General features: G+C 40.7%; 1 protein-coding gene across 9 annotated transcripts in view; it reads left to right on the plus strand.

Annotated features, from left to right (window-relative positions):
* The window catches only part of Atp8a1 (ATPase phospholipid transporting 8A1), a 224,057-nt gene that overhangs the window by 144,352 nt on the left and 66,206 nt on the right, over window positions 1-13,499 (plus strand). For all 9 annotated transcript variants that reach the window (XM_070012553.1, XM_070012554.1, XM_070012552.1 and 6 more), the window contains one exon: window positions 6,300-6,472. In XM_070012553.1, coding sequence (XP_069868654.1) covers window positions 6,300-6,472 — 173 coding nt within the window. The remainder of the gene's footprint in view (window positions 1-6,299; window positions 6,473-13,499) is intronic.

Below are 13,499 nucleotides of genomic sequence, written 5' to 3' on the forward strand. Positions count from 1 at the left end.
AACAGAAGACTATTGAACTAAAACAAGAACATGTTTGCAGCTTTTCAGGGGGTGTGAGCTTGCACCCTAGGTGGGCGACAAGCATTCACTGTGGAAAGATTTTCACTCACCTCCCCAGAATATTACTTCTCCTGACACCTCTCAATTGGCTGAAGATCTGTGATAGTCACCAAGGAAATCCAGGAGTACTGATGCCACAAATAAGAGTTTTTGTCAGCTTTTAAGGTGTTGGAGAATGCCTGAGAAGGGAGGGGGAGGGGGCGCTGCTCGCACAGCTTGGTTAATGAGGACCTTCCACAGTGCTGGGGTTAACTTCATTCTGTCTTGTTTTGTAGCTGATCGCAGAAATCTTCCTGGGAGTCCTTCTCAGTTTCCCTTTCAGGTTTTCGACCCTGAAATCACTTGAACAATAGCTTTTAAAATAAAAATCAGAGGTGTAGTCTCATGTGAAGTTGGTCTGTCTATATGATAGTTTGGGGTTGTTTCCTAGGAAATTAGAATGAGGAAAGAAGACTATTCATATCTCTCTCTCATTCTGTCTTTTTCTTCTTTCCCTCTCCCTCCCTTTAACCTTCCCTTTCTTCCTCCCTTCCTCTCTCTTTCTGTCTCTGTGACTGTGTGACTGTCTATCTGTGTGTCTGTGTATGTGTCTCTCTCTGTCTCTGTCTCTGTGTCTCTATCTCTCTGTCTCTCTCTGTCTCTCTCTGTCTCTCTCTGTCTCTCTGTCTCTCTGTCTCTCTGTCTCTCTGTCTCTCTGTCTCTCTGTCTCTCTTTCTCTCTCTCTCTCTCTCTCTCTCTCTCTCTCTCTCTCTCTCTCTCTCTCTCTCTCTCTCTCTCTCTCTCTCTCTCTCTCTCTCTCTCTCTCCCCCTCTCAGTGAAAATAAAGGGGAAATGGAAGGCTGCCAAGAAAATGAAATCAGAACTTATCGAGGCTTTCATTCAATAACTGTTTCCTGAGCATGTGTAATTGCAGGCATTCACTTGCTTCCTGGGAACAGGTTATTGGTGGTCTCTCCCCTCAAGGAGCTGAGGGTTTGCTGGCACAGGCTGAGTTGCACCAGGCTGCGTGAAGCACACGTGGGAGCCGGGTGGGTAGGCTTACTCTACAGGAAGGGCTTTCAGTGGTGAGGGTTGTGAAGGAGGCGGTGGTGAGAGGTAGTCAGGTTTCCATTGCGGGGAAACTTCAGAAGATGTGGTAAGAAATCTGGACTTCATACCATGTCAGCTCTGGGGATCCCAGGAAAGATTGTAGAGCAAGGAGAGACGTGATGTATGTTTTAAAAAGAGAACTCTGTTTGACAGTGGAGAGGAGAGGAGAGGAGAGGGAAGGAGAGGAGAGGAGAGGAGAGACAGATGATGGGACCTCAGGGAAAATAGAAGGAATAAGAATAGCATGAGCATCTGCCTAGAACTTTCTGTGCCTGATGCTGCTGAAGTTCAGTTCATTTTTCTTCCTTGAGAGGACAACAGGCTTGAGAAGATGAGCTGGCACAGAGGTTTAACTCCGGGATGGGTTTTGCCACTCAGGAGGCAGCTTGTTGATCCTCTGCAGGATGTCAAAGTCAAACCTATGCTCACGGTGTCAACTTCAAAGCTGCATGTCTGCATATGGCCCTAGACCCAACGTAGCATGCGAAATACGGTTTTGTTTTGATCAGTTCATTGACTTATTTTTCCATCTTACTGTTTGAATTTGCTTTTAAGACATTCCAAGGTTAACACACTGTAGATGGCCTCTAATAAGTTGTATTGGCAGAATTTGGCTTTTTTTTTCCACCTTCTTTTATTCATTCCTCTTGCAAAGACCTGCAGCCAGAAAGAGAAGGCTTAGAAATGAAACAGCTGGTTGTCCCCCTGAAGTAAAGTGTAAATGGAAAATCTTGCAAAGAAATTTGGTCCTTTGAGTCACTGTGGGTGAACAGAATGGGAAAAAATTGAGTGAAATGCCAGTACTGGATATCTGGCAATCTTACTTTACAGCACAACATAGTCTGTGTGATTCTAGAACATATAGATGAACTACATATACACAAGTACAGGAACACCTTTAAATTTTCCCACATTAGCTGGTAGCTCACAATTGTAATCCTATCTACTCAGAAGACTGACATCTGAGAATCCTGGTTTGAAACCAGCCAGAGAAGACAAATCTGAGAGATTCCTATCTCCAGTTAACCAGGAAAAAGCCAAAAATAGAGTAGTTCAAGGCCCAGTAGAAGCACAGCACCAAAAACAAAAAAACAAAAAACCAACAACTCCCACATACATTTTATTTAGCAGTACTAAGGGATTTTTTTTGTTTTGTTTTGTTTTGTTTAGGGGGGGTGGGATATGTCTGCCAGTCCTTGGCCTTGAACTCAGCCTGGGCACTGTCCCTGAGCTTTTTTTTGCTCAAAGCCACTATTCTACCACTTGAGCCATGGTACCACTTCTTGCTTTTTCTGTGTATGTAGCACTGAGGAATCAAACCCAGGGCCTCATGCATGCTAGGCAAGCACTGTACCACTAAGCCCCATTCCCAAGCTAGTACTAGGGTCTGAATTGAGCGCTTTGTACCCATCCGACAGGTACTCTACTTCTTTTTTTTTTTTAATTGTGAAAATACTGTACAGAGGGGTTACAATTACATGGGCAAGATAATGAGTACATTTCTTATCAAGCATTGTAGCCTCCTCCTTTGTTTCCCCTTCCCATCCCTTCCCAGCCTCCCCCCCCCACCCCCCCACCCAATCCTCCCTGTCTCCTCTCCCCCCACTCCCCGCACCAAAGTTGTAAAGTTTGTTGCAATGGTTCCACCTGTATCCCTATTTAAATGATTTATTTTTCCCCTTCCCCTCCACAAATTATACCAACATCAAATACAGTGAAAGCAGGGGTTATACTGTGGGGGAGGGACATACAAAGCAACAAAGAAATAATCTTATAAATGTGTTAGAAACAATCACATGAAAGAAAAAAAAACATTTGATACATTTCTTAGGATTCATTTCACTAACATCAACTTATCTGACCTTTTCTGCTTGACTCAGACATATACTAGATATTGCAAATAAGAGAAACCATGGGACCTATGTTTCTTTGGGCCTGGCTTACTTCGCTTAATATAATTTATTCCAAGCCTTTCCATTTCCTAACAAATGGGGCAATGTCATTCTTTCTGATGGAGGCATAGAATTCCATTGTGTATATATACCACATTTTCTTGATCCATTCATCTACTGAGGGGCATCTGGGTTGGTTCCATATCTTAGCTATAGTAAATAATGCTGCAATAAACATAGTTGTGCTGGTAGCTTTAGTGTAGTCTTGTTTGTAAGCATTTGGGTAAATGCCCAAAAGTGGGATTGCTGGGTCATAGGGGAGCTCTATGTGGAGTCTTTTGAGGAACCTCCATACTGCTTTCCAAAGTGGTTGAACAAGTTTACACTCCCACCAACAATGCAGTAAGGTTCCCTTCTGTCCACATCTCCTCCAGCATCTGTTGTTATTAGAGTTCTGATTTTAGCCATTCTAACTGGGGTGAGGTGGTATCTCAATCTTGTTTTGATTTGCATTTCTTTTATGGCTAGGGAGGTTGAGCATTTCTTCATGTGTCTATTGGCCATCCTTCTTTCCTCTTCAGAGAAGTTTCTCTTTAAATCTTTAGCCCACTTGTTTATTGGGTAGTTGTTTCTTTGAAGATTTGTTGTTGGGGGATTTATTTTTTTGAGTTCCAGGTATATTTTAGATATAAGACCCTTGTGTGTTATACGGCTAGTGAAGATCTTCTCCCAATCCGTGGGCTTTCTATTGATCATGCTAGCTATGTCCTTTGCCATGCAGAAGCTCTGCAATTTCATGCTATCCCATTTGTCCAGCCTTTCTTTTGATTTGTTGTGTTTCTGGGTCTCTATTAAGAAAATTTCAGCCTGTGCCAACAAGACCTAGGGTTTCTCCTATTCCATCCTGTAATGTTTTCAGAGTGTCTGCTTTGACTCGTAGGTCTTTGATCCATTTGGAGTTGATTCTGGTGCAGGGTTAAATAGAAGGATCTAGCTTTAGTTTTCTACAAGTAGTTAACCAATTTTGCCAGCACCATTTACTGAAGAGGCTGTCTTTCTTGTATTCTATTTTTTTAGCTCCCTCATCGAAGATTACATGGCTATAGGTGGTCTGTAGGTTCATTTCTGGGTTTTCAATTCTATTCCATTGGTCCTGAGGTCTGTTCTTGTGCCAGTATCAAGCTGTTTTGATTACTATGGCTTTATAGTAGAGTTTGAAATTTGGTATTGATATTCCTCCAGCACTATTTCTTTCTGCTGAGGATCGTTTTTGCTATTTGGGGTCTTTTATTGTTGCATATAAATTTTTGGATTGCCTCTTCTATTTCCTTGAAGAATGAGGTTGGAATTTTGATAGGTATCACATTGAATATGTAGATAGCCTTGAGAAGTATTGCCATTTTCACAATGTTGATCTTTCCAATCCAGGAGCATGGGAGTTTTTGCCATTTTCTAAGTTCTGTTTTGATTTCCTTTTTCAAGTTTTTAAAGTTTTCATCATAGAGGTCCTTCACTCCTTTGGTTAAGTTAATTCCTAGGTATTTTATTTTTTGTGGGGCTATTATGAATGGAGTTGCTTTCCTAATTTCAGCCCCACTTTTCTCATTGTTGACATACAGAAAAGCCCTTGATTTTTGAGGGTTAATTTTATACCTTGCTACTTTACCAAAGTTTTGAATCAGCTTGGGTACTCTACTTCCTTAGCCATACCCCTAACCCTTTTTTTTCTGGTTATTTTTGAGATTGGCTCTTTTTTTTTTAACCTTGGCCTACCCAGGCTGTGATTCTCCTATTTGTGCTTCTCACTATAGCTAAAATAACTGGTACATGCCACCACACCTAGCTTTCTTTGATAGAGATGAGGTCTTGTGAATCAGCTTGGGTACTCTACTTCCTTAACCATACCCCTAACCCTTTTTTTTCTGGTTATTTTTGAGATTGGCTCTTTTTTTTTTAACCTTGGCCTACCCAGGCTGTGATTCTCCTATTTGTGCTTCTCACTATAGCTAAAATAACTGGTACATGCCACCACACCTAGCTTTCTTTGATAGAGATGAGGTCTTGTAAGCTTACTTTCCCCAGGATGACCTTGCACTGTGACCCTTCCAATCTCAGCCTCCTGAGTAGCTAGGATTGCAAGCATAACCCACCGTCCCCATCCTTCACATATGAATTTAATTACATGTACCTTTGCTTCCCTTCTTGAGCAATGACTGGACCCATTCTTAAATTGGAACAATAATTATATCAGTCTTGAATAGAATTAAATTTGTTCTGTGTGTATTATATTTTTATCATTGCTATATTTTATTGTATAAACATATACTTGTATTAAATAACTTCAACAAACAATAATCAACAAAAACCTAGGAGCAGGACTTGTTCTTCATGGTGCAGAGCCAGTGTTGTATTCCCTCAGAATGTTGAGGCTCTGTGGAACGGGAATAGGAAGTAGGTAAAAGAAGAAAATGTTGTATTTGGGGAGGAAAAGTCAACATTTTGAAACTTCTTCCCTTTGAAAAGCTGGATCACAGTTCTTGCCAGAGACAGATACATCTCTCTCTCAAAGCTCTCCTTGACACTAAAGGTTTTCACTATGCCCAGGAAGTGAACTATGGAAAGGCATCTTTTATTTGCTCAATAAAGATGATCAAGCCACATGTCACCATTCCCAACTGAAATATAGCATCATGAAATCATGATTACAGTTATAAAAGTCAATTTATGAAATGGCAGGAGACTACAAACCTTGCATTTCCTCCTTCCTCTAGGTTCCTGGGAATTAAATTTCAATAGCGTTGAGTAAGTACTTTAGAAAGAATATCCATAAATTATTTCAATTACATTCCCCAATTTTTGCCTTTGTTCATGGTAAACCGATTTGAATAGTCCATAAATTAGAACAGTGGAATTTTTTAACAAGATAATTTACTTGAAATCACTTTTACAGTGTGGTGATTGTGTGGTTAGAATAATAAGCAAAGACTGCCAGGTCAGCGAGGGGAGGGGAGCGTGTGCCAGCTCTGCTGCACACACACACACACACACACACACACGTGTGACTTCATGGAGTTCTCTGAGAACGTCTACTAGAGTCCCCTTGATAAGGCTGTTGTGCCAAACCAAATGAATGAAGGTTTGTGAACACAACTTGGAAGCTACAAAGCACCAAAAACAACTGTATAGTTAACAAACATCCTGCGGGCATTTTAGTAGAGAAAATGGAGTAAATGTGGATGTCTTTGTTTGCTATTTCAGGGAACAAGGGAAACTCTGAGCCGGCACTGTACCACCCTTGGGGATGCTCTTCGGAAGGAGAACGACTTTGCTCTCATCATTGATGGAAAGACCCTCAAGTATGCCTTAACCTTTGGAGTCCAGCAGTATTTCCTGGATTTAGCTCTCTCATGCAAAGCTGTCATTTGCTGCAGGTAAGTTCCCCTTAACTTTGTCAGATTTCTCTTTTTTAATACTTTTTTATTGTAAAAATCCTGTACAGAGGGGTTACAGTTACATGAGCAAGGTAATGAGTATATTTCCTATCAAGCATTGTTGCCTCCTCCTTTGTTTTTCCCCTACCATCCCTTCCCTCCCCACCTCTCCAACTCCTTCCTCCCTCCCTCCCAAAAGTTGTAAAGTTTGTTTTTCAACAGTGTCTTATGCATCTCATTGTTACAATGGGTCAACCTGTATCCCTATTTAAGCATTTTGTTTTTTCCTTTCCCCTCCCCAGATTAGAAAAGTATATATACAATATGCAAGGCACCGACATCAAATGCAGTGAAAATAAGGGTTATACTGTGAAGGAGGAACATATAAAGAAACAAAAATTCACATGGTACATTATAAATCATTAGGAACGATAGCAAGAAAGAAAAAAACCACTTGTGTCGCTATCTTGGGGTTCATTTCGCCTAACATCATCTTATCTGGTCATATGTTCATAGCTTTTGATCTTTTCTGCTTCTCACAGACATATACTAGTTATTGCAAATAAGGGAAACCATGGGACCTATGTTTCTTTGGGCCTGGCTTTACTTCACTTAATATAATTTTTTCCAAGTCTTTCCCTGAGCAACTTGATCCTAAAATGTTCTGCTACTTGAGTCACACTTCCAGCCATTTTTGCTTTAGTTACCTTTTTAATAGGTCTCACTTCTTTGCCCATAGGGGCCTAGACCTTGATCCTCCTTGTTTATCCTTCTCATGGAGATGGGATGGCAGGCCCATGTCCCTAGGGCTAGCTTTTTATTGGTTAAGATGGTGTCTCAAGAACTTTTTGCCTACGGTAGTCTCAAAACTTCTGATCGTAAGTTCTTAAGTTTTAAAAATTCTACTATACTATCTAGAACTCTAAATGTTAGAGAACTTAATTCTTTCAGTCAAGATCCAACGTTCACTACCTGAGATGGAATTTGTCAGCAGAGTTTTTAAGTCCACACACATATTTAGTAAGTACTGTTCATAATTTAAATTCATAAGTTTCTGGACAATTATTGATAGCCAGGCATCAGTGATTCATGACTTAATCCTAGCTACTCAGGAGGCTGAGATCTGGGGATCACTATTTGGAGGTAGCCCAGGTAGGAAAGTCCATGAGATTCTTACTTCCATTAAATCACCAAAAAGATGGAAGTGGAGTTGTGGCTCAAGTGGTAGAGTAGTACCCTTGAGTAAAAAAAAAAAAAAAAAAAAGCCCAGAAACAGGGTTTAGGAACTGATTTCAAGCCCTAGGACTGGAAAGAAAGTGGTATTGGTAGCCAGACATAGTGATACAAGCCTATAATCCCAGCTACTTGGGAGACTGAGGCAGGGAACCACAAGTCCATGGCTAGTCTGCGCAATTTAGGGAGACTCCGTTTTACAATAAAAATATTTTTACAATCATAAAATTGTAGCTCAGCCTGCAGAAGCTTCTGGATTCGGTCTCCAGTACCCCCTTCCAAAAAGAAAAAGATTATGTACATTTCCATCTTGGTTGGTTTCTGAAAGATTCTGTTTTGTAGACTGATTTGGAATGGATGGCATATTAAGAGGTGTAAATGAAGTCATTCCCTAAATAGCTGGACATTTTTCTGAGGGATATTTATTGACTATACAGTCTCTAATATGATACTGCTTAAAAAATCTGTTTTGAGTGATCAAGGCCTAAACCATAAAATTGCCAAAATTGAACTGCTTAGCTGCAGTCCTGCCTGAGTTTCTGGACTTGGCATCTTCCCCACCCCTGTCAAAAGTGTTAAAATATTGTCTTTTAAAATGTGAAGTATATGTAGGAAGTCTCCTCCCTCGTGATCCCCATGAAATCCAAGGACTTTCCTCTTTGTCATCAACTTACTGAATTGTCCCAGCTGGGCACAGGAGACGGCGGGTAACAGACACTTTCCCACGTGGATTTCTCTTCCCTGGAAGTCAAAATGTTAGCAAGCCTTCTGAAAACCAGCTCTGAATCTGTCCCGAGCCTCTTTGTGATCAAGACTAGTGTTCTACCACTTGAGCCACAGCACCACTTCTGGCTTTTTCTGAGTAGTTTATCAGAGATAAGAGTCTCACAGACTTTCTTGCCTGGGCTGGCTTTGAACCGTGAGCCTCAGGTCTCAACCTCCTGAGTAGTCAGGATTACAGGCCTGAGCCTGGCTTAACCCCTTTTTAATGTAAGTTTATTTCTTTAAATATTCTGTAGATGATATTGTCTCTGAACACCCAGATATAGTCCCTGAAAGATAATTTAAACCATAGTCATTAAATCTGCTATATAAGTATCACTTTGACTTACAAATCTTCCATACTCTGACTGTTGTCATTTAGCAAGGTACCAGTGGCTTATATCTGTAATCCTAGCCATGTGAGAGACTAAGAAGTTTGTAACTCAAGGTTAGCTTTGACAGAAAAGTTGGAGAGACCCCCCCCCCCTCAATAGCTATGGCTGTTATCACAACCTACATGAGAGACTGAAATGGAGAGGATCGTGATTCTAGGCTAGTACAGTACAGAAAAGTACCTGATACTCTCTCTCAGTAGAGGGAAGCTGGACTTGGTGATATATGCCTAGGAATCCAGGGAAACTGAGTAGGTGGGTTTCTCACCAATTACTTTAAGGATAGGTTTTCACGTCCCATGGTAAATGGAAACCTATCCTTAAAATAGTCGGTAAGAAACAGGGATGGAGCAATGGCTCAGGAGTATCAAACCACCCTGTGACCCCAAGTTCAAACCCCAATATTGATAAATAAATAAACAAATAGTTACCTATTATTCCCAGGAATCCAATTATGTTAATCATATATTAACAATATATGATCTTGACCAATATAATCTACAGATCTACAGATGTTTAATGTAAGCCAACAATCAGCCAAGCTTTTTGCTTAATCATGAAGAAAGAATTGGAAGTTATCTTGGCTCCTTGTGACTTGAGTGTCCTCGTGTGCTTTCTAAAATCCGCTTTTGCAGTGACTTTTCTTGTTCCCTGGCAAATGTTTTGACAGAGCTTTACTGACGTTCAGCTCTGACACTCTTCCATCGGGATAATTTTGTGCCAGATCTAACCACTCAATCACTTTCACTAATGGGTTCACAAAGATCAACAGAAAACTGCCCCAAAGCAGCCGAGTGGTAGGAATGTTGGCTGCTATTTAGAAAGAACCCAGACCAGAAGACAGCGCACTATAGATAAAGCAGGCGGTTCACTGGCTAGACCTTCTGTGGCCAACCACAGGCCACTTAGGAAAACGAGAAAGACTTGCCCCTAGCCTCCATATCCCATTCTGTTTTCAGCAGAATCACAGTGGGTTTGAAAGATGTGGGCGGCCAGTTTTGATACTCTAGTCACTGCAGCTGAGCCTCAATCTTAGAGCATTGCTTAACTTAGTACCTCCCACCATTCTTCAGAAACTTGAACCACAAAATTAAACAATAGCCGAGGGAGAGGAAAACTAGAAAGCAGAATCAAGGGAGAAGAAATATGTTCTGTGCTTGTGAAATTCTGTCCCTGAAATACCTGTCTTGGATGCTGAGTCACATGGGCCTTGGGCTTGGGGCCCCAGTGGGGAGAAGAAGCGGGCTCTATCATTTTATGTGCAGCTCAGCTCCGAGAAACTGAGCTTCTAAGGTTGTATGGAGCCCTTCCTTCCTTCCATGTTCCCGTCAGTTCTGTTTTATGCATGTCTGAGGACCTTGAACTTTTGTATGCAGAGTTTAGGGGTTTGTCTGTTTTGTTTTTAAGTAAAATCTCTTTTCCTCAATATTTTTTCTTCTTCTAATTAACTTCGTTCACTTTTTTTATCCCATGAGGGCTGTAGTTCAGCTTCTGGCTGTTTTGAGAATTGTTTCTAAGCCCACAATGAGCTCAGTGCCACTGCTGGGGTTGTCTGTGCACCTCCCTGGCCTGGTGCCCCAGTATTTAAACTACTGGCACAAGACCGTCTTTTTGTCATGTGGCATACTGACCTCCAAGTGTAACTGGCATGCTAATGCTCCCATCACAGATAAGATTTGGGGTGGGGGTGGGCAAACCTGTCTATCATCATTCATGGTGATTAAATCCAAGCGTCGCTCCTCATTTCTCAGATGATTACAGCCTTCCGGTTTCAGGAAATTCTTTATTTTACTTCATTATAAGATAGATGCTCCAGATAAATACTGAATATTATTTCCAAGTACAATATAGTACTGTTTCTCAAGTCCATTTATGTTCCTACTGGCTTTCTGGAATTTTCCCTCAAGTTTAAACTCCTTTCTAATCTACTGCTTGTCAGACTACGTGCACATGAAGATAACTCAGGGTCAGACCCTCCTCCACAGGCTTCTGTTTAGCTGTAGCCAGAGTGGAAGCAAGGGGATATTATCCCTTTGTGGATAATGAGGCTTTTCGTATTCTGTCCATCGTTAGGATTACATCAGCCACTTTTTTCCCTGACTTTATCAGCATCCAGGGCAAAAGTCAGTTCTGTGTGTGTGTGTGCGCGTGTGCACACGCACGCATGTGTGCACACACGCATATGCACGCATTTGTCTAATTGCCATACTTATAAAGATGAGCCTTTTCCCTCAAGAGTCTCTCACTGAATAGAAAGAAGCAGTTGTTTTCTGTCAGTAGTCATTATGTCTCTCACTCACCACTGTTCTCTGAAGGGAATATTCAGAGACAGAACTAATCCTCTCACCCCAAAATTATCCAGGGCTTTTGCGTCCTGGTTTTGGTTTACAGAGCATAGGTTGTATGTTATACCTGGAATATTTTTTTGAAGGATGAAAACTCCAAAGGAGACTATAGTCTGTTTTTATCAGCCTATCAAATTCTGTGTGTTCACAGATATTATACAACTTTTTTTTTTTGTTTTTGGGGATTTTTTGGGTCCAGTCGTGGGGCCTGAACTCTGGGCGTAGGTGCTATCCCTCAGCTCTTCAGCTCAAGGCTAGCACTCTAGCACTTGAGCCACAGTGCCACTTCCGGCTTTTTTTTTCTGCTTATATGGTGCTGAGGAATCGAACCCAAGGCCTCATGCATGCAAGGCAAGCGCTCTACCACTGAGCCACCTTCCCAGCCCACAACGTTTTGTTTCTTTGTTTTTTTATTTATTTATTATTCTTATATGGGTAATGTACAGAGGGGAGGGGTTGCAATTACATAAGTTGGATGAAGAGTACATTTCTTTTTGCTCTCTCCCCATTTTTCCCTCCTGTCCCCACCCAATACAGTGATTAGTGAATATCACTGCTGTATTTGTTCACCCCTTGTCCCACTATTTCTATGTCCCCCTTTTATTCTTCCAAAGACAGATAAATAGGGAGGAAAAGACAAAAAAGGAAAAGAAAGCAAGAATAGCAACAAAGGGGGAAAAATTTTTTATTTCCTGGAGTTTGTTTTAATAAATATTATTTTATATGATCAAACACACATAGCTATTGTGCCTTTGTGATCCTCTCCTAAGAATATCCTCCTTTGATCTTCATGTTTGAATGCCTAGAAACCTGTATAATTTATCATGTTCCGGTGTATTTTTTTCCCTTTTACTATCCCATGTGTTTACTTGTAGATTTTTAGGCACATTTTAGTTACAACAAATGAAGAAACCATGCAAGCTATGTTTCTTTGGGTCTGGCTTACTTCGTTTAATATAATTTTTCCAAGTCTTTGAGTTTCCTTATAAATGGTACAATATCATGCTTTATAATGGATGAGTAGAATTCCATTGTGTATATATATCACATTTTCTGGATCCATTCATCCACTGAGAGTCATCTGGGTTGATTCCATATTAAAATGCTGCAATGAACATGGTTGTGCTGGTAGCTTTAGTTTGGCCCTGTTTGTGTTCACTCAGCACCAAAATAAATTCAAAATGGATCTAAGACCTCAATGTAAGGACAGATACCATGAAAAATATTATGGAAGGAAGGGGTAGAAGAAACACTAGCTAAGCACAGGTCGAAACTTCCTAAGTAAAGATCCAGAATCACAACAAATCAAAGAAAGACTGAATAATGGGACTGCATCAAATGGAAGAGTTTCTGCTTGGCAAAGGACATGGCTAACAAGCTAAATAGAAAGCCCACAGAATCAGAGAAAATTTTTATCAGTTATGCATCAAGGGCTTTATATCTAAGATATACATAGAACTCAAAAAATTAACCCCCCCCAAAAACAAACCCTCAGAGAAAGAACAACTCAATAAATGGGCTAAAGACTTAAAGAGAGACATTTCAGAAGAAGTTGTAAGGATGGCCAATAGACTCATGAAGAAATGTTCAACAACTCTGGCCATAAATACAAATCGAAACAACATTGAGATTCTACCTCACCCCAGTTAGAATGGCTATTATCAAGAAAACTAACAATAACAGATGCTGGTGGGGATGTAGCCCCTCAGCTACTACACTGTTGGTGGGAATATAAACTTGTTCTAAAAATAAATAAATAAACTTGTTCTACCACTCTGGCAAGCAGTATGGAGGTTCCTCAAAAGACTAAACATAGACTTCTTTTGTTTTTACTGTCCTAGGTATTTACCTGAATAGCCAGTGTCATTTAATAGGACACTCACCTATATTAAAGGTAGTTTCTGGTTATAAACATAGACTTTCCTCTTTTTCCCCTGCTCAACTTTGCTGATTCTTATTTGGTGTGATCACAGATACGGTGGGTGGGTGTGTACGTGTACATGTGCATGTGCATGTACATGTGTGTACATGCCCCATTGTGGCTTGAACTCAGAACCAAGACATTCTTCCTTAGCTTTTTCACTCAAGGCTGCCACTCTACTACTTGAGCCATACCTCTACTTGTCTTTTTGTTGCTTAGTTTGAGATAATAGTCTCACAGACTTTTCAGACCTGGCAACCAGATCTTTGGATCTTAGCCTTCTCCATAGCTAAGATTATAAGCTTGAGCCACTGGTGCCCAGCATGATCACAGATAGTTTTGAAGAACAAATGAAATTTCTATACTACCTCCTC

Source organism: Dipodomys merriami, unplaced genomic scaffold (assembly GCF_024711535.1).
Source record: "Dipodomys merriami isolate MVZ:Mamm:240054 unplaced genomic scaffold, mDipMer1.0.p SCAF_9, whole genome shotgun sequence".
In the NCBI taxonomy this organism is placed as follows: Eukaryota; Metazoa; Chordata; class Mammalia; order Rodentia; family Heteromyidae; genus Dipodomys; species Dipodomys merriami.